The following is a 23,149-nucleotide window of genomic DNA, read 5'->3' as shown; positions in this document are numbered from 1 at the left end:
ACCATATGACATTCTCCCAATCCTCTTCTGGATCATCCAAATGCCCTCTAGCAAACTTCAGACGGGCCTGGACATGTACTGGCTTAAGCAGGGGGACACGTCTGGAACTGCAGGATTTAAGTCCCTGGCGGCGTAGTGTGTTACTGATGTTAGCCTCTGTTACTTTGGTCCCAGCTCTCTGCAGGTCATTCACTAGGTCCCCCCGTGTGGTTCTGGGATTTTTGCTCACCGTTCTTGTGATCATTTTGACCCCACGGGGTGAGATCTTGCGTGGAGCCCCAGATCGAGGGAGATTAGCAGTGGTCTTGTATGTCTTCCATTTTCTAATAATTGCTCCCACAGTTGATTTCTTCACACCAAGCTGCTTACCTATTGCAGATTCAGTTTTCCCAGCCTGGTGCAGGTCTACAATGTTGTCTCTGGTCTCCTTTGACAGCTCATTGGTCTTGGCCATAGTGGAGTTTGGAGTATGACTGTTTGAGGTTGTGGACAGGTGTCTTTTATACTGATAACGAGTTCAAAAAGGTGCCATTAATACAGGTAACGAGTGGAGGACAGAGGAGCCTCTTAAAGAAGAAGTTACAGGTCTGTGAGAGCCAGAAATCTTGCTTGTTTGTAGGTGACCAAATACTTATTTTACCGAGGAATTTACCAATTAATTCATTAAAAATCCTACAATGTGATTTCCTTGATTGTTTCCCCCATTCTGTCTCTCATAGTTGAGGTATACCTATGATGAAAATTACAGGCATCTCTCATCTTTTTAAATGGGAGAACTTTGGTGGCTGACTAAATACTTTTTTGCCCCACTGTATATTAACTGTACAAAACAACGTATGTTCTCATCAAAAGTGCAACTGAAACTGTGCAACTGTATGATGATGTCTATGTGTATAATGATGCATTTGCATTTTTGCATTCACAATCCGTACATGTTTATTGTCACACCCTCTGTTCTGTTTCGCTCTGCCTACATTTCACTGATGGATACAGTGAGTCTTTAACTTCCCAAAGCTTTTGACAAAGAACTCATATTCAAGCAGGCATTTCTGATATTATATATGAATGCTTACCACATTAGCTGAAACATCCCATTATAATACAACATTTGTGATTTAGTATTTACTGTAGCTTGAGACTCCAGAGTAGCTGGGAGACTGGGTGATAGGCTTCCCTGCGCTTCCTTTTGGTCATTCTTAGGAAGTTTTTCCTTGTACGATGCGAGGGCCCTAGGACAGAAGGGGTCGTATTCGTATTCATATTCTGTACAAACTGTAAAGTCCACTGAGACAAATGTAAAAGGTGTGATATTGGGCTATATAAATAAACTGTGATTGATTGATTTTCTGGGTCAAAAATACACAAAGCAACATGAATTATCAATGTGTGATGTAGAAAGTTCCCTCATTCAAATTAGCTTTTCAGCATGGCCTCTTAATTTCCTGTGAGTTATTACATTGACTATAGCTGGTAACTGATTCAAATACGGCTCATCTGATATAATCTTAGACTCAGCCACAAACACTACAATGGAAAAGTAAAAGGAGCTGAGCATGGATCTGAAAAAGTGGATCATTGACTTCAACAAGTCAGGAAAGTCACTTGTAGCCATTTCAAAGCAGCTACAGGTCCCGATATCAACTGTGCAAACACTTGTTTGTAGGTATAAGGTGCATGGTATTTCATTTTGTTCCTGTTAAATTAAATCCCATCATAAATCATGACCTGGGTCCTTGTTTTACTGGGGGAAACAAACTTTTAAAAACATATCACTTAATGAATCAGGGTCTTTATTTCTTAATGTTCTTAAAATACAGAAACACATTTTCAGTATTTACACAAATCCAAAAGATATCAATGACGGCTGTAAATGATCAGGGATAATCATTAGATTGATCTCTCTCAGATAACGTGAAACACAGAAGGAGGCAGAAGATGAATTGAGTAAAAACATAGTCTCCATACACACTGCTGAGGCTTGAGGGCTTATATCTTAAAGACGAGTTATCCAACATTTAGAATTTAAATTAAAACACTAAAATTCCATCCTTTAGAGGCAAGTTCTCTGTCAGTTTGGAGGTAAAAAATAAAAAGGGAAGATATAACAATAAAAGAAACGTCACTCATTTCCTCTTCGACTCTTCTTGTGACTCTTTTTTGAACTCCTGTGTTGTGAAAAAAAGAAAAGAGTTTGAATGCAGATCATTAAACTAATTGTTCACATTTCCTTAAATAATTCACACTGAAGATATACAAAATGAGGCACAATTATTGAATAATATGTTTGTTTTAAAACAACAATTATTGACTTTGGCTTTCAAAGTATATATAAAAAAATAATGTGTTACATTGGATAAGGTGAGTGTATCAATATATATATCAAAACTCAGACCTGCCCTATGATTGAAAAACTATATCCAGGCCCACAAATGCAGATAGAAAATGTGTTATATTGCGTGAAGACAATAAAAAATAAAAACCAATAGCTCCACTCACCTCTCTGGGGACTTTGAGTGGCTGCGGTGTCTGTGGCTTCTGTGGTGACCTAATAGAAATCAATGAGAGAATAAGTAGCAAAAAACCATCATTTACACTCACAATTATTTTTTCTTTTCACCTAATGAATTAGGTAATATGAACCTCTTCTTCTTTTAATCCCTGTAGAACTTTGAACGTGCCATCCCAATTGAAGGAATAAGGCTCAGCAGAGTTTATAAATACACAAAATCCAAAATGGTGACAAAATGATCAGTTGTGTTTCGAAGCGATTATTAAAAATAATTATTTTTAAAAAGTCCAAATAAGATGTGGCAGAATAAAAAACTTTCCTTATTCCTTAAATATTGCATTAACTGTAGGTCACAGTTTAGTGCAAATACAATTTAAGAAGCATCATTTGCAACGGCACACAATAAAATCCAACACATTCATTTATACGTAAAGATGATGTTCACGTGTTGTTATATGAGATTATATGAAGAGTTCTTTATAATTTGTATCAATTGACAAACATGAGGGAGCAGAATCTTAAAGGTCCCTTATTATGCAAAATCCCCCTTTTGCTGTCTTTTATACATAAATATGTGTCCCCGGTGTGTAAGGAGACTCACAAAGTGTCAGAAAATTACAACCCTCTCTCTTTTCCTCCTTACCCACATCTCTAAAAACAGGGGTACAGACAAGATGATCCAGATTTGCTTTGGTTGTGATGTCATAACCGAAATGTGGGCTGGCTTTACATTGAACTCCTGGCAACGTCCCGCCCACGTGACACGTCCCAACCTATTGTCCGCATTATACATTCACGAGCTGAATCCCCTCTGCAGCACCTCTGTGTGTGTGTGTGCTCAGCAGGATGTCTGTAGGAGGGACTTACAGTTGTTGTATATAATACATATAATGTCTCTGTTCTAGTGGTAAACACTGAGAAGTGTTTCAGAAATAATGCTGGATGTGGTTTGGAACATTTTAAGGCGTTTAATCACGGCACCGCTTAGCTGAGTTTCTCCGTTATAAACTTCTCTCTTCAGACAGAGAGATCTTGATGCTCAAAGGGGCTTGGCCAGCTTCAACTCATTTGCATGAAAGCGACAGTCACAGAATCAGCACTTTCGAAAACGGGGCTAAAACAGAGGGATAGCGGAAATGCTAAAATGCATGATCTGTTTGGTATTTATTTAAATATATTTGAGACCTATAATATATGCCATAAAAAACCATGATAGGAGACCTTTAAAGAAAACTGAGCATATTATGACGTAGTGTTTTTCTCAGTTCCCACACTAGAACCTACCAGGGGATTTGGAGCGGTGGCGGCGGTCTCTGGAGCGGCTGCGGTGGCGGCGGGGGCTCTTGCTGCGATGGCGGTCTCTCCGGGGCGATGGGCTATGTGAGTTCACAACAAAAAAAATATCAGCGTGAGCCTGAGCTTAAAGTATTATATTTAAAAAGGTGACAAAGGTGTTTAGCCAAAAGCAAACATACGTTCGCCTCTTTGGAGATCGGCTCCTCCTGGAAAATAAATCAAACCCACAGACGGATAAGAGCTATATTCACAATTATTAAATCCATTTACAAGAATGTAGTTATTTTTGATCATTGAAACACAAACCGTCTTGGGGAGCGACTGCGTCTGTAACGTGGTGAAGGAGAGCGACGTGGTCGGTCGTCACGGTAACTTTCACGACGTCTGTGGGGTTCAGGGGTCTGGAGTCTCTCTGGCTGCAGCGGGACATAACACACATTTTAGAACATGTGCAAAGTGTATGGTCATACACTTTAACATGCCCAATTGACCCAGGTCAATAGCTGCCAATTGTAATCATTGTTATTGTTGAACTTCCGAGCACACAGGTATGTGCTCAACAAGGCTTATTAAATTTCATTACCTTCTCTTCGTCCTCTTCTTCTTCATCACTGCTCTCTACCTCGTCCAGATCCTCCTCCAGAGCGCTGATACGTGTGTCTAACATCTCAGCCTCCTCGAGAACGTGTCTCTTCTGTTTCTCACAAACAAACATACACCTGAATACTTTAATCAAGCCCTGTGTGCGTGCGTGCATGTGTGAACAGATGTGATGTTAACATACCTGAAGCCGAGGAAGAATGATGTCACACATCCTCTCTGCGTGAAGGAGCTCATCAATGAACTCGTCAACATGCATCAGTTCAAACTCTATCATGATGGGGAAAAACAGAACAATTAAAATGTGTATATAAACAGTACTTAAGTGTCTCTAAACACTACCTAGAATTGTATTTAGGCCCAATCAAAAATTATTTAAACAACCGTGGCAAGACCCAGGTCCAAATGCAATGTGACATCCCTCTGTCTCCCCCTTTCATAGACATCACTGAAATAAAAGGCACTGGTTGCACAAAAACAATCTTGAAAAAAAAATGACAAGCAAAAACTACCGTGGCAAAAAAAAAATATTCTAAAAAGAAAAAAAGGAGAGCATGATTGAGCTTAATTAAAGTTTTCAGAAAACTTTTCCAAAAGTTTGTAGGGATTTATTTCAGGTCAACACAACTGTTTTAGTCTAAAATAGCAATGTGATTCGAGGCAAGTAAAAACAGACAGGAAACACAAAATTGTCCTTTGCCCTGACCTGCTGAACAAATTCAAACTGTTTCAAAACCCTTTTTCTTTCTTTCTTTGAACTGAGGGATGGGAAGCAGCAAATCAAAGTCACAGCGTATTTCTTATTCTGCTCAAACTTCATGGTTTTATTAAAGATGGTGTCAAGATATTTAGACTGGTTAACAACACCCCCTCATCACTGTGTAAACAACTGTGTCTGTCCTAATAGGCTTCGTCCAGAAATCAAAGGACCCCCCTCTTTGACCCAGCAGGGCATTGCCAAAGCACTTCTTAAAACACGGAAAGTGTTCCTGTTGAGACCATGACAGGAGAGCAGTGGGTCAGAATGGATGCTCTTACAGTCAGTGGTGTAGAGAATCCACAGGAAGAGGCATAGGAAACCAGCCTGTTATCCTGTACTGGTGTACAGTGTCTTTAATAAAGAGTCAATGGTTAGGACGATCTTTGGTCTTTCTTTAAAAACATATAATACACAGAAAGAGACTGTGGTCCATTTTCTTGGCATGGATGTTAAACACAGAAATAAATCCACATATAGGAGCCTGTCTCTTTTCAATACAGGTTTATTCAATGTTGTGTAAACTTGCTTTAATTTAGACCCTATATAAAAATACTAAATCAGATGTCTTCTTGGGAGGTTGGATATTTCCTTTTCTTTCATCTAGGCTAGCACTTTTTTACTGATTTCTCTTTTTGTGCTAAGCTAACCAGCTCCCGGTTGGTTTAAAAAAATGTTTAAAAGACAGCAGGAACAAGGAACCACGGGTACACACTTCTAAGGATTTATATGCCTACTGTGAGTTGATAAATCAAAAGCTCACCTCCGTTTCTGTTCTGACTCTTGACCTTTCTGTAATCGTTGTACAGTGGCTCCAAGTATTTGTAGCAATCAACAGCAGTGCCAGTTAACCTCATGTACATCGCTCCCAGTAGACGAACATATCTGAGAACAAAGTGAGAAAAATATTATGACGGTTGTGAAGATACACAGTAAGCTGATTTTTCTTGACCTGTCAGGGCTTTTCGTCTGAGCCTCTGGTCATTTTTAGAATTTGTTCTTTGTACCTAAACTAGTTTACAGAATGATGGTATTCTTAAACCAACACATCGACTAATCACACACGTGTCTCTCGTTGACTGGCATTTCAGATGCAAAAAATAAAAATCACTGATTCAGATTTTTAGTAGTAGGTAGCACATGAAATTAATTTGTCTTTGTGTTTAAGTATAACAAAAACCTTTCATAACAATAGCTTTGCCGTTTTAGCAGGAATATGAAAGACTTTGCCGTTTAGCATAGTGAAAATATGCAATATACAAACATAAACGTGCAAAAGATATGTTTTTATACAAGCCATTAAGACAGATACAACGTGACAATGTGCAGGCATTTCTCCTATGTTTTGTTTTGATGAAGTGAACATAGCACCAGGCATATGTTAAAACTATTCTTTCAATAGATTGTGGTGGAAACTCACTTGAAATCCTCATTTTTAATGAACTCAACGATGATGTCTTTTTCGGGTTGAATCTGCAGCATCTTCAGAGTGAGGCAGAGGAAGGGAGTGGGCTTGATGTTTCCTCCAAACACTCCACCAACATACTTCAACTCCATGGCTTTATCTACAACCAGCTCAGCTGGGAATGACACAACATGCACACATTACATATTTCAATGTATGAAATACAAAAGGAAAAATAAGAAAGTGTTGACACAAACCTGGAGGATAATAAAATACTATTACAAAAATAATCAAAGTATGTGATCGGGGGTGTGTTAATGAAAGAGTGTTGGTCATTCTATGGTAAAAGCAAACTAAAACCACCACCTGTATGAGGCACATGAATCAGAATCAGAATCCCTTTATTCGTCCCACAGAGGGGACATTTAAATTTGATACAGCAGCATATGCATTTAAACAAATTTAAGATAAGAAAAACACACAATTTCATTTCAAAATCATCACTGTAATACAATAGAGAGCCCATGTATATTCACTTCATTATTCATCAGGCAAAATATAAAATAAATGATGGTTATTACTTAAAGAAATGAGGGTTTCTGCATTAATTAGCTGATTTCTTTAGTTAAAAAATTAGTTTTTATTTTGTAACCGCTTTATATCCAGGCAGAAATGGGTAGATTACTTTAGTGATAACTTAGTGTTAGGTTGTGTTACTTTGATGAGCTATTGACATACTTGTTGTATTTTACATTTTAACAGACCTAGAGCATACTATAAGAAACGGTTCCATAGATATTATCGAGATTCCAGACGACAGGAGGCTAACGGTAGCTCTCTGGCTAACATGCCAACGTTCCTCACCGGTGAGACCGAAGCACTCCTCCTTCCAGTACTTTGACTCGTATATTCGAGTCCTGATGATTTTCTCCACCAAATACTGTGGGTTGGTCCCGTGTATACTGTTAGCATCTTTAACAGTTCTGTTGGCCATTGAAATACAATAAGTTACTTTTGCTAACAACGAAACAACAACGCTGTGACTAACCGATATGCATTTCGGCCCGATTTGGACTGCGCAAGCGCCACGTACAGCAACCCAAGTAGGACATTTGACACAGAGGCGTTCCGCAAAGCAGACAAAAAACATTGAAAGAGGGGTGGGGCAGGGCTGCACTCTGTCTATGTTGTATTCTTTAGCCATCGAGCCTCTGCTCCACAAGCTCAGAAAACACCTGAATGGTATCAGTTTCCCCAACTGCAGTGTGTCCTTTGAATGGTCTGGTTATGCAGATGATCAGATTGTGTTGGTCAATACACAAAGGGATATTGACATTTGAATGGACATTGTGAAATACTTTGGTTTTATCTTTTCTGGAAGAGTAAACTTGGGGATAGAGCAAAGCTGTGATTGTGGGGGAGAGGCTGGGTGCCCGGGGGCTTAAAATGGAACAAGGGAGGTCTAAAATATCTCAGGGTCACAAGGCACACACCAATAAAAACTGGGACAATGTCCTGGAGAAGGTTCTCATAATGTCCGACAAAGGCCGTACCTTGATCCCGAACTAGCTCATCTCTTCAGCCCTCTGGCACGGCTGAGCAACCCCCCCTGCCTCTCTCCTGACCCAAATACAACAGATTTAAATTGATTTCTTTTGGGACAAACTACACTGGATCCCACAGAGTTTCTCATTCCTACCCAAAGAAGAGGGAGGAAAGGGCCTGATCCACCTGGCAAGCAGGGGTGCTGTTTTCTGCCTCCAGTTCATCCAGTGGCTGTTGACTCCGTGCACTGGCTACTACAGGAGCCTGTTCTGTGTGGGACTCTCTTTCACTCTGGCAAACGTGGTGGAGCTGTCTGGATCTGGGCTGGATGATCCCACTGAACTGTGATCAACACAGCAGTGGAGGACACATGTCCTTACTGCTCCCACAGAGAGACTGTGTTTCACTGCTTTTATGAGTGTCAACATCTTGTTTCAATCTAAAAAGCTGTTTCTAACAAGTGTTGAGAGGTTTTTAACAAGCATGTTTTTATTTGTGACTTTCATTACACTCAGAAAAAACAAATTTAATGTGAGATGTTCTCATGTAATTAATTAATTAATTAATTTGTGAAGTGTTTTGTGTGTGAGTACACTGAAAAAAGAGTGATAAATAAAGTTGATTTCAAAAATCTTCTTTCTGCACAACTTGGTGCATTGCCGCCTCCCACCGGAGAAGGAAGAAAACTGTTATTTGAGACCTGATATACATGATATACAGTAGATCTGAGGTCTTCAGTTTCATACACGCCATCTCCAAAGTAGCGAAAAATGATTTAAAAAAAACCATAATACGCACATGAGGTATGAAAATGCCAAATCCTACTGTTTTAAATAGTAATTGAAAGTTCTACATCAATCTATGTCCACAGCCAACGAGGGAAAGGATATTTCCTGTTTGGCAGTTTTTCATTCAATTCTCCAAAGGTGAAACTGGATTTAATACATTTTAGGTTTTCCGGATCTTTCAATCTGGTTGTATTGTTGTTAGGGCCCATGTAGGTTTTTATGTGTGTGTGTGTGTGTGTGTGTGTGTGTGTGTGTGTGTGTGTGTGTGTGTGTGTGTGTGTGTGTGTGTGTGTGTGTGTGTGTGTCTGTGTGTCTGTGTGTCTGTGTGTCTGTGTGTCTGTTCTTATCAACTTGATGGTATGTACATATTTACATGTTTTATTATCAGTCTAATTGAGCGCCTGCACTTAATGACTTCTCAGAAAAATATCTAAATGCCTACAGGGAACAGGACATGAACATTTCCATATTCATTTGTATTCTTATTTTAAGCCACAAACTATTTTCTTAAAACTTACTTATAATCTTAAACTGTTATATCTGCACTTTCATCCTAACTTGCAGAGTATACTCTTTACGTCCATGATGGAGATCTTTTAGTCTCCCGTCCGGTAGCTGGCAGTACGCTTTATCTTTGAAGCAGCGAAGAAGAAACAGCAGCCTACGTTTATTTTCGCGGGAAATCTTGTCTGCGGTGGTGTTTTCTTTGGAGGCCGTTTCTTTCACAGCTTAACTTTTTCCTATCCGGTGTTTGAATTAAATCAAACCGAGCTTTTTTACCTATAAATTATTGATTGTATTGTTTTATCTGAACAGCAGCAGACAGCAAGGAAACAGGATGAAGTATTTCACCCGGCTGAGAGTCAGACGAGTCTACAAGTGGCGAGGAGAGCCTATCAGTTTCAACAGGAAGTTAAAAACATGTGAATATGCGTGAGTGTATTTCAGTAGTAACTTCTAAAGGAGAACCCTTCATGGCGGAGGAAGTATCGTATTATCGTAGTATTGAGTATAGTGAAATACTCCGCTACAAGTAAAAGTCGTGCATTGGAAACCCTCGTGAAGTACACGTTTTTTCTTTATGCACTTTTAGTGGTTTAATATATATATGTCTGGAGAAATGTCACTGCAGCATTATAGTGTGTGTTTCATTTCACTGATGTAGAACTTCTTTATATACTGTTGTGTAGTTTGATTTGAAACAGTTCATCATATCGTATAAGATGATCGTACTGTATGTGTGTAGCTCTGCTGTAATGTAAAAACACGTTCCTCTCAGAAGTCCTGTTTCCCGTTTTCACACTGATGTACATTTTCTAGTTGATCTAAAGGCGTTTAGGTTTATATCTTCAGTAGAATTGTCAACACATGAAGGAACATTTCGTATTTTAGTTTATCCAAATCAACATATCTGGAGATAGTTTAATCTGTTTAATGTAATTATTATTACATGTATGCTTCCTAAATGTGTTCATATCTTTAATGTTGAAGGTGATCAATGTGGAGCTGATTTTAATGACATAACTGCTTGTTAGTTTAATATGTGATGATACATCAGCTTTTATTTGGTGGTAATGTTTTTTTAAATTAATAACCTGAATATGTGTATATCCCAGCTCGTTGGACATTAGTGTGGAGGGTCTCCCCCGGGTCACTGTTATTGAAACCGGCCAACACATCCTCATAGAGGGAGAAGATGAAGACAACCCATATGTGGCCAAAGTCATCCGGCTTTATGGAGACGGTAAGAGACTCGATGCTATACTTGACTTTGTCCCCAAAGACGGTACTGAAAATCTTTTTCTATCTCACTTTGGGTTTCAGAGAACGGGAAACAAAAGAAAGTGGTGGTTCAGTGGTTTGCTCGTGTGTCTGAAGTGCCTTTGAGCAAGCTGAAGCTGCTGGGCAGAGAGCCTCACCCTCAGGAGATCTTCTACTACCAGGGCCGCAGCTGTGATGACGAGGTGAACGCCGAGTCCATCCTCAGACCTGTGAAGGTGAGATGCAGTGACCTCCGAGAAGGGTTGGGTATTGTTTCAAATTTATCGATTCCGATTCTGCTTATCGATTCCCCGTTTTGATTCCAAAATGGTAAAAAAAGAGGTCAAATGTTTAGATAACAAAAATATCTTTATTCTTTTAAGCGTGAACTGAAAATTTCACAAACTAAACAGTTTTTACTAAATGCATATAATACAAATGTAGTACGCAGTACCAGTGCTTTATGTTACACTGGGTAGCAGCAGTGACACCTTGTAGTAGACAAGCAACATAACAAAAGGAAACCCACACAACTCCTCTCAGAGCCTTATCAGAAAAGCTCAATGTCTTTAAATACGTAAATTAGTAGTACCTGAGATAGAGGCAATGTTGAAACTTGTCTCGAAAATACTGGTGTTCAAATGACCCAAAGAAAACATAGTCGTATTTGTGTTCTAATTCTCCCTGTAAACTAATGTTACATCATTAATAGTCAACTTTAAGAACTGTAATGAATACTAATCACTCATATTCCAGGACAACACAATGGAAAGCAGTAGCGGTTGAACCATTTATGGATAATAACGTTTTGAGCTGCATGTTGTATGTTTATAGGAAACCTACTGACATAAATCATACAAGTCACATTCGAGAAAAATAAAAGTCGGTCCGAGCAGCAATAGGGCCCACATGCTAGAACTAAAGTGCATTCAGTGCACAGCACCTAGCTGCCTGCAACCAAATAAACAAAGTCAATAAAACAGAGAGTATGTTAAAAATGTATGCAACTCCACAGTTCTTGTTAAGAAAAATCAGCATATCATTCTTTTCTGGTAGTATGTGTGATCTTTCTGGGCAAATAGTGTCTCCAGCAGTCGAGAAAACCCTCTCGCTAGGGGTTGAGGTAGCCTGCACGCACAAATACGGAAAGGCCACTTCTGATAGCAAAGGATATGTGGTTCTTTTGTTCCACCACCACGCAGCAGGGTCATCAGATGTCATGGTTGGTGGCTTCTCTTGGTACATCTTCAGCTCTCTGTCAGTCTGGTGCTGGATGGACATGGTGCTGTTTGATAAGATTTTCATCTTCATCATTCCAACGAGTTCTCACATCAAGAATTAGGGAGTGTTGAGGCAGATCGATAACACAAACAAGACAACCAGATTTAGAAATTAGATTATTTTTTATTTTAGTTGTGTGTGTGTGTTTTTTAAATGTGCATTGTTTGTTTTTGAGCCTTGTCAAATATGTTTTGTCAAATATATATTATTTATATTGGTTTGTGACAGACAATAAAGTTATCTTGTCTTATCTATATAAGAAGATCCAGTTTTTATATGGTGTAGTTCGATAAGACATACTAAGATTTATGTTATGTTACTTGATTTGTGTTAACAAATCAAGACCTTCAAAATGTACATAAGGCACTAATGAGCTGTCCTATAAAAGGGTCAAATGAAGTAAACTGGGGGATGCTTACTTAGGACTTGTTGCTTCTCCCGGAGCACAGTCTTTCCAATGGATGAACACTTCATCCAGACAACAACATCCCTGATCTTCCATCCATTTTGCCACTGATGCCAGAGAATAGAGACTTTGTGCCCCAAGATTGAGTGTGTGTGCAAAACGGCCTAGCTTTATGAAATGTAGCCTTTTTATGGCCACATCCATGTTTACTGCGTTATCAACAGTGACCGCCACTATTTTATTGATTATGCCAAATTCCTGCAGAATTTCACCAATTTCTTCAGCCACCACTTGTCCTGTTGGTGCTTTGTAGGCTGCTTTTGGTTTGAGAACTTTTTGTCTCATCTTTCCCTCAATTATATAGTGTGCGGTCACTGTTAGGTAATGGTCTTGCAAAATGCTTGTTTGCTTACACCACTTAGCTCAGATACAATGTTTGATTTTTCCACCTCATATCAGGCAGGAATCAACACTCATTGGTTAAGCTATCTCTCGAGGGAGGCGTGTACTTTGGATTTAGGGCCTTGGTCATTTCCCTGCAAAAAAAGATTCAACATAACAGTATCTGTTATTGTACAAGTACCCTACAATACCACAAACTTTTTTTTTTAAAGCCTTGCATACCTAAATGACGGAGATTCGACCACAGAGAAGGGATGAAGCCCTTTTACTACAAATGCCATGACCGCTCTGTGACATTCCTCCGTTTTTCTTTGGTCAGCTTTCCTTTTAATGCTAAAGAGAACGGTGTGTCGCGGTCAGCTCTACCTGTCTCTACTGGACATAGCGGGGTGCTACTAGTGCTAGCTGTTGATACCATACTCTGGCTCGGAGACCGCAAGACATCAAAGACGGTACATTCTTTGATATCGATGCCGTGCTGCCTTAAATGTTTGCTCAAATTCGAAGTGCAACCTGACGAACAGCTAATTAACTTCCCACAGGCTGTGCCCTTGTCTTTGTCTTCTTTTTTTTTTAGCGTAGTGAAGCCACACTTTGGAGCGTTTACCGCGTTCCATCTTTGATAGTGTTGTGACTGGGCCATGCTGCATGCTGGTATCGTAACAAATCACACTGTTGCGTTGATGCATGACGTAGTCACGTTACGTATACAGGTCCTGTCAGATAGCCTACGTCCGTGCAGATATGTAGCCTTTCTTTGTAATACTAAAGGATTACCGCGTTTAAGAACCATTAAGCCGAACCAAAATAATATATTTTTTATGGGTACCCGGTACCCAGCATTTTGTTATAGGTTCTCATTTGGAACCGAGTTTCGGTTCCCAACCCTACCGCTCAGTAACATGTCATTTATTCAGAGCTGTTTCTTTATGAGCTGGACACGTGTGCTTTTGTTAACTGCTGTTCAAACAACACCAAATTCTAATAATTAAAGAAATAAAAGCCTAAGCAAATTATCATAAAGCAAGGAATTCACTGATTGTTTTTTTTTCTTTCCCAGAAAGAGTCCTTTACTGGGTCCTTATCAGAGTCAGATGTGATACTCGTGTTTACTCAAAGGTTGATTAAACTTGTTTCAGACTGATGCATCAAAATAATACGTTTAGCCTATTCCATCGGCTGCCTTAAGAACTTTACTGGATAAAGTTCAATCTAACCATAACAGAGGAGTTCAGTACAAAAAGGATTGGACATTGATTGAATTTATTTTACCTCGATCACAACACAATGAATTATTCCCAGGAGGTTCCCAATACGTATTATTCAAAAAGCTTGGGAAAGCTCGATTAGAGCTGTGCATCTTCGCTGGTCTTTCGATTCGATTACGATTATTCTGTCAAAGATTCGATATCTCAATGCATCATGATGCATCTACAATTTTCTTTATTACTGCACATGGCTTCTTTTTCTTCAATGAATACAAGCAGTCAGATAAATATGAACTATTTAGAAAGTGCTTCAGAAATCAATAACATAAATGTCTTGACATTAAATTATAAACCAAAGTAAATAAATTGTATAGGTCTAGCCTCCCTAATTGTGAAATTGTTCTATCCTCAAAAAAAAACCGAATACTTCTGCAGTTCAGCTGCAGCTTCTAGCAGCTGTGTTCAACTCAAAAGGACACGAATGTCCTTAACGTGGCATCACAAACTTGACTTTAGTCGGCAGACAGCAGGAGTATTTACAACAGCATAATGAAACAAAAACACACTTACATTCTCTGTCTTACTGTTACATAAATCCCATGCATTTATGAGATTAAGTTAGACTCATCGTATCTCAAACAGAGATCAACATTTGCGTAAGTAAATAAGTTTTTATTTATATATATTTTTTTTAGATCAAGCACTTTTTGAGTATTTATAATTTGAATTCAGCAATATTTTAATAGTCGGAAAGCCAAGACTTAAAAAAAAAAACCCTGTCACGGACCGTGCCGTGTTACTATGGTTACTATCAACATGTCACTCATTATTTTCAGGGGGGCGGGGACTGAGAGGAGACCGTTAATCGCGGAAGTTTTTCTCCTGCCTTCAAACACTTTACGCAAGTATTTATTGTCGGAAGATCGCGAGAAGACGTTCATACTCCAAGAGTTGGTTATATCCACCAAAAACCTGACATGACGGTAAACGCAAGTTTTTTAAAAAACATAAATCCAAATGTGTCTCTGATGAGCTGCAGCGACACAGACTGATTCATTGCGGGTCATTCTGCCTGTTGATTGTGGGACTGTGTTGCTTCTGTTGGTGGATAAAGCAGACTGCTCGGTGTTTGGTGTCGCTGTGCCGCTGTCACTTCTGTTCCGTGATCTCTGCGTCAGCGTCACCGAGTGACAGACTTTAAGCGTGCATGCTTCCCGTTTAATTCATAAAATCCATAATGTGCCCACTGCCCAGAGGTCCGCTTGGGAATGCACCTTGATGTTTATGTAAAAAAAAGAAACGTTATTGTCCTGCCGCGGCCGGAAAATCAAGAAGCAACGTTGCTACGCTATAATCGATTATGTCCTGTCACTGCATCGGTGCAGAATCGTTCATGTCCGCATCGTAGAAACTATTAATTTCAACACCCATAAGCTGTATATTAAACATGACTGACCTAGACACAAATAAATGATAGACTCAAAAACAATATTATAACGATTATTTTATACAATTTAATTTACTTTAAGTTCTTGAATTTGTAAGAGCTAGGGATGCACCGATACATCGGTGAGACATTGGCATCGGCCGATGTTAGCCCTATTTACCACCATCGGCACATAGGTAAATAAGGTGACATCACCGACGGCAGTCGCGGATGTTTATGTTTTGCTACGTGACCGAGAGAAGTCGCTTTAGTCGTTTTTAAATCTTCAGGACTTCAGGAGGCCGTTGTTTATATTTGTGACTTTGTTATACTTGCTGCTGTTTCCAGAAACTTACTATAATAATAATAATAATAATAAAAAATCACATTTATATAGCGCTTTTTATGGCACTCAAAGACGCTTTACATATTGCCCTATCAAAACTATGCATCAGATAATTTATTCATTTATACTAGGGTTAAAAACAAAACGGGTTAAAACAAGAAGAAGACAGTGGGAGTTAGGTGGGGAAGGCTAGTGTAAAAAGTTGTGTTTTTAGTGCAGACTTGAAAGAAGAGAGGGTTGGGGAGACTTGGAAGTGGGAGGGAAGCGAATTCCATAGGGTGGGGGCAGCAACTGAGAAGGCCCAATCACCTGAGGGATCGGGAGGGGGCATGGTGATGGAGGAGGTCAGCAAGGTAGGGGAGGGCTAAGTTGTTGAGGGCCTTGTAGGTGGTGAGTAAGATTTTGAAGTTGATTTGGTGTTTTATTGGAAGTCAATGAAGTTCACGGAGGACAGGTGTGATGTGTTCTCTGGAGCGGGTAGCGGTGAGGAGGCGTGCAGCAGAGTTCTGGACATATTGGAGTTTATTGAGGACTTTGGTGGTGGTGCCGTAGAGAAGACTGTTGCAATAGTCGAGCCTGGGTGTAATGAATGTATGGATGAGGGTCTCAGCAGCCGTAGTTGACAGGTAGGGGCGGAGGCGGGCGATTTTCGGAGGTGGAAAAAGGCGGTTTTGGTAGTATGGTTGACATGGGGGAGGAAGGAGAGAGTGGGGTCCAGGATAACTCCAAGGTTACGGACTTTGGTGGAGGGGGAGATGGTGGAGCCGTCAATGTTAAGGGAGAAGTTCTGGGTGGAGTGGGTGAGGGAGTCAGGACCAATGATGAAGATTTTGGATTTATTGGAGTTGAGTTTGAGAAAATTATTTTGCATCCAGGTCTTGATGTCAGTCAGACAGTTGGAGAGGGTTGAGAGGGTGGAGGCAGTGATGGTTTTGGAAGGGAGGTAAAGCTGTGTGTCATCGGCGTAGCAGTGGAACCGGAGACCATGGTGACGGAGGATCTGACCAAGTGGAAGCATGTACAGAATGAAGAGGAGTGGACCGAGCACAGAACCCTAGGGGACACCGTGGATGAGAGGAGCAGCGGCTGATTGACAGTTGTTGATGGCGATGAATTGATGTCTGTCGGAGAGAGAAGATCTGAGCCAGGAGAGGGCAGTGCCAGTGATGCCGAGGGTGGATTTGAGACGGGAGATGAGAATGGAGTGGTTGATCATGTCAAAGGCAGCACTGAGGTCGAGGAGGATGAGGATATTGAGGGAGCCAGTGTCAGAGGATAGCAGATGGTCATTAGTCACACCGAGGAGGGCGGTTTCTGTACTGTGTTTTGCAGCGGAAACCGGATTGGAAGAGTTTGAACAGGTCGTTGGAGTCTAGGTAGGTGATGAGTTGTTTGGCAACAACACATTCCAAGATTTTAGACAGAAAAGGTAGATTGGAGATGGGGTGGTAGTTGATAGGGGAATCAGGATCCAGGCCGGGTTTCTTTAGTACGGGGGTGACTGATGCAAGCTTTAGGGAGTAGGGGACATGGCCGGAGGAAAGAGAGGAGTTTACAGTGGTTGTGATGAGGGTGGGGAGATAGGCCTTTCAGAAGTGTGGTGGGGAGCGGGTCCAGGTTGCAGGTTGATGATTTCATGGTTGAGACTGTGGATGAAAGGTCCGAGGAGGTGATCATGGCAAATGTGGAGAATGATCGACCGGTGGGTAGGGGGGCCTCAGGCTCCGGTACTATGGCTCGCTCAACCTCTCTCTAGCTCTTACACATGCACACACTTATCCCCCACTCTCTCTCTTAAAGGGATAGGCTGCCTTAGTCTGCATTATGCTACTATTACAGTTTACATAGTAAAACATCGACATCAGTAAGAGCTGATGTGTTTTCCATGATGGAAAGATAGGAAAGGTTTATGAAGATGAGACTTGGTATTCTCCGTAAGGAAAAAAAGAAAGAAGAAAGTCTGTAAGGTGGACAGCAAAGTAATGTCATGCTAAAGTAGTGTAATTAGTAGTGTGTGAGCGAGTTTATCAACACCACTGAAATAGATGTTTGCTTTTTAACCCTTGAGACATTTTAGACGATCCCTCTATGTCTCTGTCCTGTGCCCACAGGTACAGCGTCTGGATGGAGCCGCTCCGTTCCCAGACTCTGAAGACCAGGACACCCTGTATGTGAAGCTGTCCTGGGACTCAAAGAGCTTTAAGGGGGTTGACTCTGCTCAGGTGGATTCTGATCTTTCTCCAGATTGCTCCTCTTGTCCGCCTCCCTATTCCAGATCCTCCTTCCCCCCATCAACCCCTTGCTCTCCTCCTGCAGCGACTCCAGCGTCCCAAGGCCCGGCTTGGCGCGCCCTACCCACTCCGGACCTCGACATCATGCGCCGGGCAGCTATTGGGGAAGTGAGAAACTACCAGGCCACAATGAGCGCAGGGAAACCCAGACTTGCAGAAGCAGAGTCGATGCACTCTGCCACCAAAAGGTCGGCCTCAAAATGCCTGAGCGCCAAGAGGAGGAACCCCTCTGCAAGAACGCCCGGCATCCGCAAGAAACTAGAGCTTAGCAGTGAGTGTTGCATGCATACACGTTCTTTGCTGGTGTTAGTATTAGCAGATTTGAGTTATTTGCATATACAGTGGGGAGAACAAGTATTTGATACACTGCCGATTTTGCAGTTTCTCCCACTTAGAAAGCATGTAGAAGTCTGTAATTTTTGTCATAGGTACTCTTCAACTGTGAGAGACGGAATCTAAAACAAAAATCCAGAAAATCACATTGTATGATTTTAAAATAATTAATTTGCATTTTACTGCATATCTAAGTATTTGATACATCAGAAAAACAGAACTTAATATTTGGTACAGAAACCTTTGTTTGCAATTACAGTAGGGGTGGGCGATATGAGGTAAAATTCATATCACGATAATTTTCACTGTCCAGACGATATCGATATTATATCACGATATATGAGGGGAAAAAAATCTGAATCACATTTGAATAGCCCTTCTTAGTTACATGACATTAGTTGAGGCAAAATATGTATTTTAACATCATAAATCGACTTGGCTTACTTCGCCGTAAACTCTCTCCCGACATTCCAAGTAAAGTTGAGGCAGGCATTTCTGGCTGAAGTACTTGCGGCTCGGGATCTCGTACCTTGGGTCCAGAGTTTGAAGTAACTTTTTGAAACCCACTTTCTCCACAGTTTGGATGGGTACCATGTCCTTCGCAATGTGATGGGTTATAGCCTCCGTGATGTCTCTCCATTTCTTGCTTGTCCGCTCATAGCGAGTACCGGCAGCGAATGATGTTTGTAGTGATTGCTGAAGCGATTGAGTGGAAGTCTGGCTTGTCTTTGGTCGAGCTCCTGGGCTGATTGCTTCTCGCATTTTGATGCAATCTGCATATTCTCGTACATGCATCGTTTTAAGGTGATTTAATAAATTGGTGGTGTTTCCACCTTTCGCTAAAACAGCACGGCGACACAATTTACATAAGATATTTTTTTGTTCGAGGTCGGAGATCTTAAAACCGAACCAGTTCCACACGACAGAGGTGCCCCCTTTCTTTTTCACCAATTCGTCATCCTGCACCTGGGTATTCTTTTCTGCCTGTTGACTCATCTTTAATTTTCAATGTCTTCTTTTTCTTCAATGTCTTCTTCGTCGTCTTCGTCTTCTTCTTCTTCTTCTTCTTCTTCTTCTTCTTGTTTTGGATCCACTATTGCTAGCACTACTTCCGCGCAGCAAAAAATGCTTGCAACTTCCGCTCATAAAAATAGGTCTACACCGTAAATCCTCAAATTGTGGCCGAGTGCTTTTATTTACTTAGGCTGCACATCGCACTGGCCTTTATTTGGGGCAGGCTTGTATATGGACCAGGCCTTTGTTTCTTGCTTACCTTCTGTTGTATTGTATTACTTAAATCAAATAATGGGCATAATTACAGTAGGCTAATATCACTCACTGCATACGCATTTAGCGTTGTGCGTCTCCTCACTGAAAAACCATTCTGCTCAAGCCAGCCCCTGCTTGCTAGAAGTTACGAAATCAGTCACGGGGGAAAAGATTTCCAAAACTTTGTTCTAAACACGCTATTATGCTTATCGCGGACTAAAAAATTCCGTTTCACATCTACATTCATGATTCTACTAGACATTGTGATGTCCTAAGATAATGTCATGATTTTGATCGTTTAAAATTGCTTTCGCGTTGCCTGTGGAGTCTGGATTGTTCGCACGTCTTGCATGCCCTTATAAGGAGCTCGTGGAGCGTTTTTGTATGGAAATTAGGTGCACAAGCACTCTGTGCACAGCTGTTTTAGGAACAGACAGGCTGTTTAGGAACACGTCCAGGCATTCATTAATCCAGCGGAGATCTGTTGTTAGGTTAATCTTCCGAAGCCCGTTTGAATATACTTCAGAAGACAAAGAATGTTCGACAATGCGACCCACTATGAACACCAATTTATGAATTTATGAATACCGCGGTATCAACGATATCTCAAAATTCATATCATGGCGCAGCACAATACCGGTTTTTACTATCATACCGGTATATCGCCCACCCCTAAATTACAGAGATCAGACGTTTCCTGTGGTTCTTGACCAGGTTTGCACACACTGCAGCAGGGATTTTGGCCTACTCCTTCATCCAGATCTTCTCCAGATCCTTCGGGTTTTGGGGCTGTCGCTGGGCAATACGGACTTTCAACTCCCTCCAAAGATTTTCTATTGGGTTCAGGTCTGGAGACTGGCTAGGCCACTCCAGGACCTTGAGATGCTTCTTACGGAGCTATTCCTTAGTTGCCCTGGCTGTGTGTTTCGGCTCGTTGTCATGCTGGAAGACCCAGCCACGACCCATCTTCAATGCTCTTGCTGAGGGAAAGAGGTTGTTGGCCAAGATCTCGCGATACATGGCCTCATCCATCCTCCCCTCAATACGGTGCAGTCGTCCTGTCCCCTTTGCAGAAAAGCATCCCCCCCCAAAGAATGATGTTTCCACCTCCATGCTTCACGGTTGGGATGGTGTTCTTGGGGTTGTACTCATCCTTCTTCTTACTCCAAACACGGCGAGTGGAGTTTAGACCAAAAAGCTCTATTTTTGTCTCATCAGACCACATGACCTTCTCCCATTCCTACTCTGGATCATCCAGATGGTCATTGGCAAACTTCAGACGGGCCAGGACATGCGCTGGCTTGAACAGGGGGACCTTGCGTGCGCTGCAGGACTTGAATCCATGACGGCGTAGTGTGTTACTAATGGTTTTCTTTGAGACTGTGGTCCCAGCTCTGTTCAGGTCATTGACCAGGTCCTGCCGTGTAGTTCTGGGCTGATCCCTCACCTTCCTCATGATCATTGATGCCCCACGAGGTGAGATCTTGCATGGAGCCCCAGACTGAGGGAGATTGACCGTCATCTTGAACTTCTTCCATTTTCTAATAATTGCGCCAACAGTTGTTGCCTTCTCACCAAGCTGCTTGCCTATTGTCCTGTAGCCCATCCCAGCCTTGTGCAGGTCTACAATTGTATCCCTGATGTCCTTACACAGCTCTCTGGTCTTGGTCATTGTGGAGAGGTTGGAGTCTGTTTGATTGAGTGTGTGGACAGGTCTCTTTTATACAGGTAACGAGTTCAAACAGGTGCAGTTAATACAAGTAATGAGTGGAGAACAGGAGGGCTTCTTAAAGAAACACTAACAGGTCTGTGAGAGCCAGAATTCTTACTGGTTGGTAGGTGATCAAATACTTATGTCATGCAATAAAATGCAAATTAATTATTTAAAAATCATACACTGAGATTTTTGTTTTAGATTTCGTCTCTCACAGTTGAAGAGTACGTATGATAAAAATGACAGACTTCTGCATGGTTTGTAAGTGGGAAAACCTGCAAAATCGGCAGTGTATCAAATACTTGTTCTCCCCACTGTATATCAGTTCTGGCCGATCATTTGGCCAAATGAATCACTGTTGGTAGTCTGGAATTTTTAAACCACAGCTCTGATCAGTATGCACTCTGCGTATCAGTGCTGACAATGACCCATATTTTAGTGTAGCTGTAACATGTGAAAGTTTGCCCTGGCTGGACAGCAGGAGTCTTCACAGTTTTCAACCATTAGCAGCCAGGTCACAAACCTTTTGTTTTCTCCACTGTACACTAAGATAATTCTGGATAACTTTCACATAACTCGAGATAAGAAGTTGGAGGTTCAATCGGAGGAGCTGAAAAGGAAATGCGGAGAAGCCCTAAAGCATAATCCATCCATGTATGAAAAAATAAATGGCCCCATTTTCACCTGTAAAATGTCCCTCATACTGACACAAACCAGACTCAAACTATCCAAAACAAACAGACAACAAAGACAAAGAAACAAAGAGTCAAACACATTTACAAAGAGAGGCAAAACAGCTGCTTTGAGACACAAAACCACAAAATGATGTCTAATTAAAAAGATACATAAAATGACAAAAAAAGAGGCCTAAACAACTCAAAACCGACACATTGATGTGCAACAACTACATAGAAGCATTACTAAAACCAGAAGTGTCTCTGAAACTACACAAAGACACAAAACAATAAATAAAAGTGAATAATAATTAAAGCATATCTGCATTACCGGATGGGTTTAGACAGTTAAGACGGACATATCAATGTACTTTATAAGGTGAAATTACCAGGTATAACTACCTGTAATAACATATCTTTTTTTGCTTTGCTATGATTTTACATACCTTTCAGTGTTACTGCTAAAAAACCACTGTTTTACAACAATAACAATATATATTCAAAACATACATCAAAACTGTTGTGGTAACTACAGGCCTGATTTATGGTACAATAAGTTATGATTACGCAGTTTTGGCATTTTCATTTATGATATGCTCATTTTGTTTTAGAAATCCTGAACTCGTGTATTCTCTGCTGGTTTTGTCAGGTCCAGAGAAGAGGTCTGTGATCGCTGAGGACCTGAACCAGCTGCTGGACGAGGACTCAGAGTCGGAGCTGATGTTGGCTCAGAGACTGTCGTCGTCTCCTCCTCTGGCTGTCATGCTCAAACACAGCCTCACCCCCCCAAGGAAGAACCTGAAGCCATCTGTCCTCCTCAACAAAATGTGTCTGTCTGAAATCAACAGTTCTCCATCATCAGACCACTCCACCAGGTCAGCGTCGCTCTCGAAGCGCCCACAGTATATCAGCAAGAAAACAAATCCCTAATATTTATTTCTCATGCAAAACTCAAACATTATTGAATCGTTATTTGTAGCTGTGCTAGCAGCACAGAGAAATATGTCAGTCTTTATAAAACATATCTCAACAATTGGATGGATTGTGATGAAATGTGGTTCACACGTTCCTATTTCCCCTGGAATTAATTGTAATAACTTTGTGATCCCCTGACTCCTTGATCACCAGGTTGATCTTG

At 40.9% G+C, this 23,149-nt stretch overlaps 2 protein-coding genes across 3 annotated transcripts in view; one reads left to right on the top strand and one right to left on the bottom strand.

Moving 5' to 3' along the window:
• Positions 1 to 1,773: 1,773 nt before the first annotated feature.
• Positions 1,774 to 7,671, bottom strand: prpf38a (pre-mRNA processing factor 38A). The gene is made up of 10 exons (XM_063890459.1): positions 7,432 to 7,671; positions 6,583 to 6,742; positions 5,926 to 6,047; positions 4,590 to 4,675; positions 4,389 to 4,499; positions 4,112 to 4,221; positions 3,985 to 4,011; positions 3,794 to 3,885; positions 2,497 to 2,545; positions 1,774 to 2,165 (listed from the first exon to the last, which is right to left on the bottom strand). The coding sequence occupies exons 1-10, from the start codon at positions 7,559 to 7,561 to the stop codon at positions 2,120 to 2,122; spliced, it is 933 nt and encodes a 310-aa protein (XP_063746529.1). The 5' UTR covers positions 7,562 to 7,671; the 3' UTR covers positions 1,774 to 2,119.
• Positions 7,672 to 9,553: 1,882 nt separating this feature from the next.
• Positions 9,554 to 23,149, top strand: part of orc1 (origin recognition complex, subunit 1) — a 39,209-nt gene continuing 25,613 nt past the window's right edge. For both annotated transcript variants that reach the window (XM_063892337.1, XM_063892336.1), the window contains exons 1-5: positions 9,554 to 9,833; positions 10,517 to 10,644; positions 10,725 to 10,897; positions 17,842 to 18,292; positions 22,661 to 22,886. In XM_063892337.1, the coding sequence (XP_063748407.1) occupies positions 9,739 to 9,833; positions 10,517 to 10,644; positions 10,725 to 10,897; positions 17,842 to 18,292; positions 22,661 to 22,886 (1,073 nt within the window). In that variant the 5' untranslated portion in view covers positions 9,554 to 9,738. The remainder of the gene's footprint in view (positions 9,834 to 10,516; positions 10,645 to 10,724; positions 10,898 to 17,841; positions 18,293 to 22,660; positions 22,887 to 23,149) is intronic.

This window comes from Eleginops maclovinus, chromosome 9 (assembly GCF_036324505.1).
Source record: "Eleginops maclovinus isolate JMC-PN-2008 ecotype Puerto Natales chromosome 9, JC_Emac_rtc_rv5, whole genome shotgun sequence".
NCBI lineage: Eukaryota > Metazoa > Chordata > Actinopteri > Perciformes > Eleginopidae > Eleginops > Eleginops maclovinus.
The sequence above is the reverse complement of the archived record's forward strand: the minus strand, read 5'-3'. Positions and strand labels throughout refer to the sequence as shown.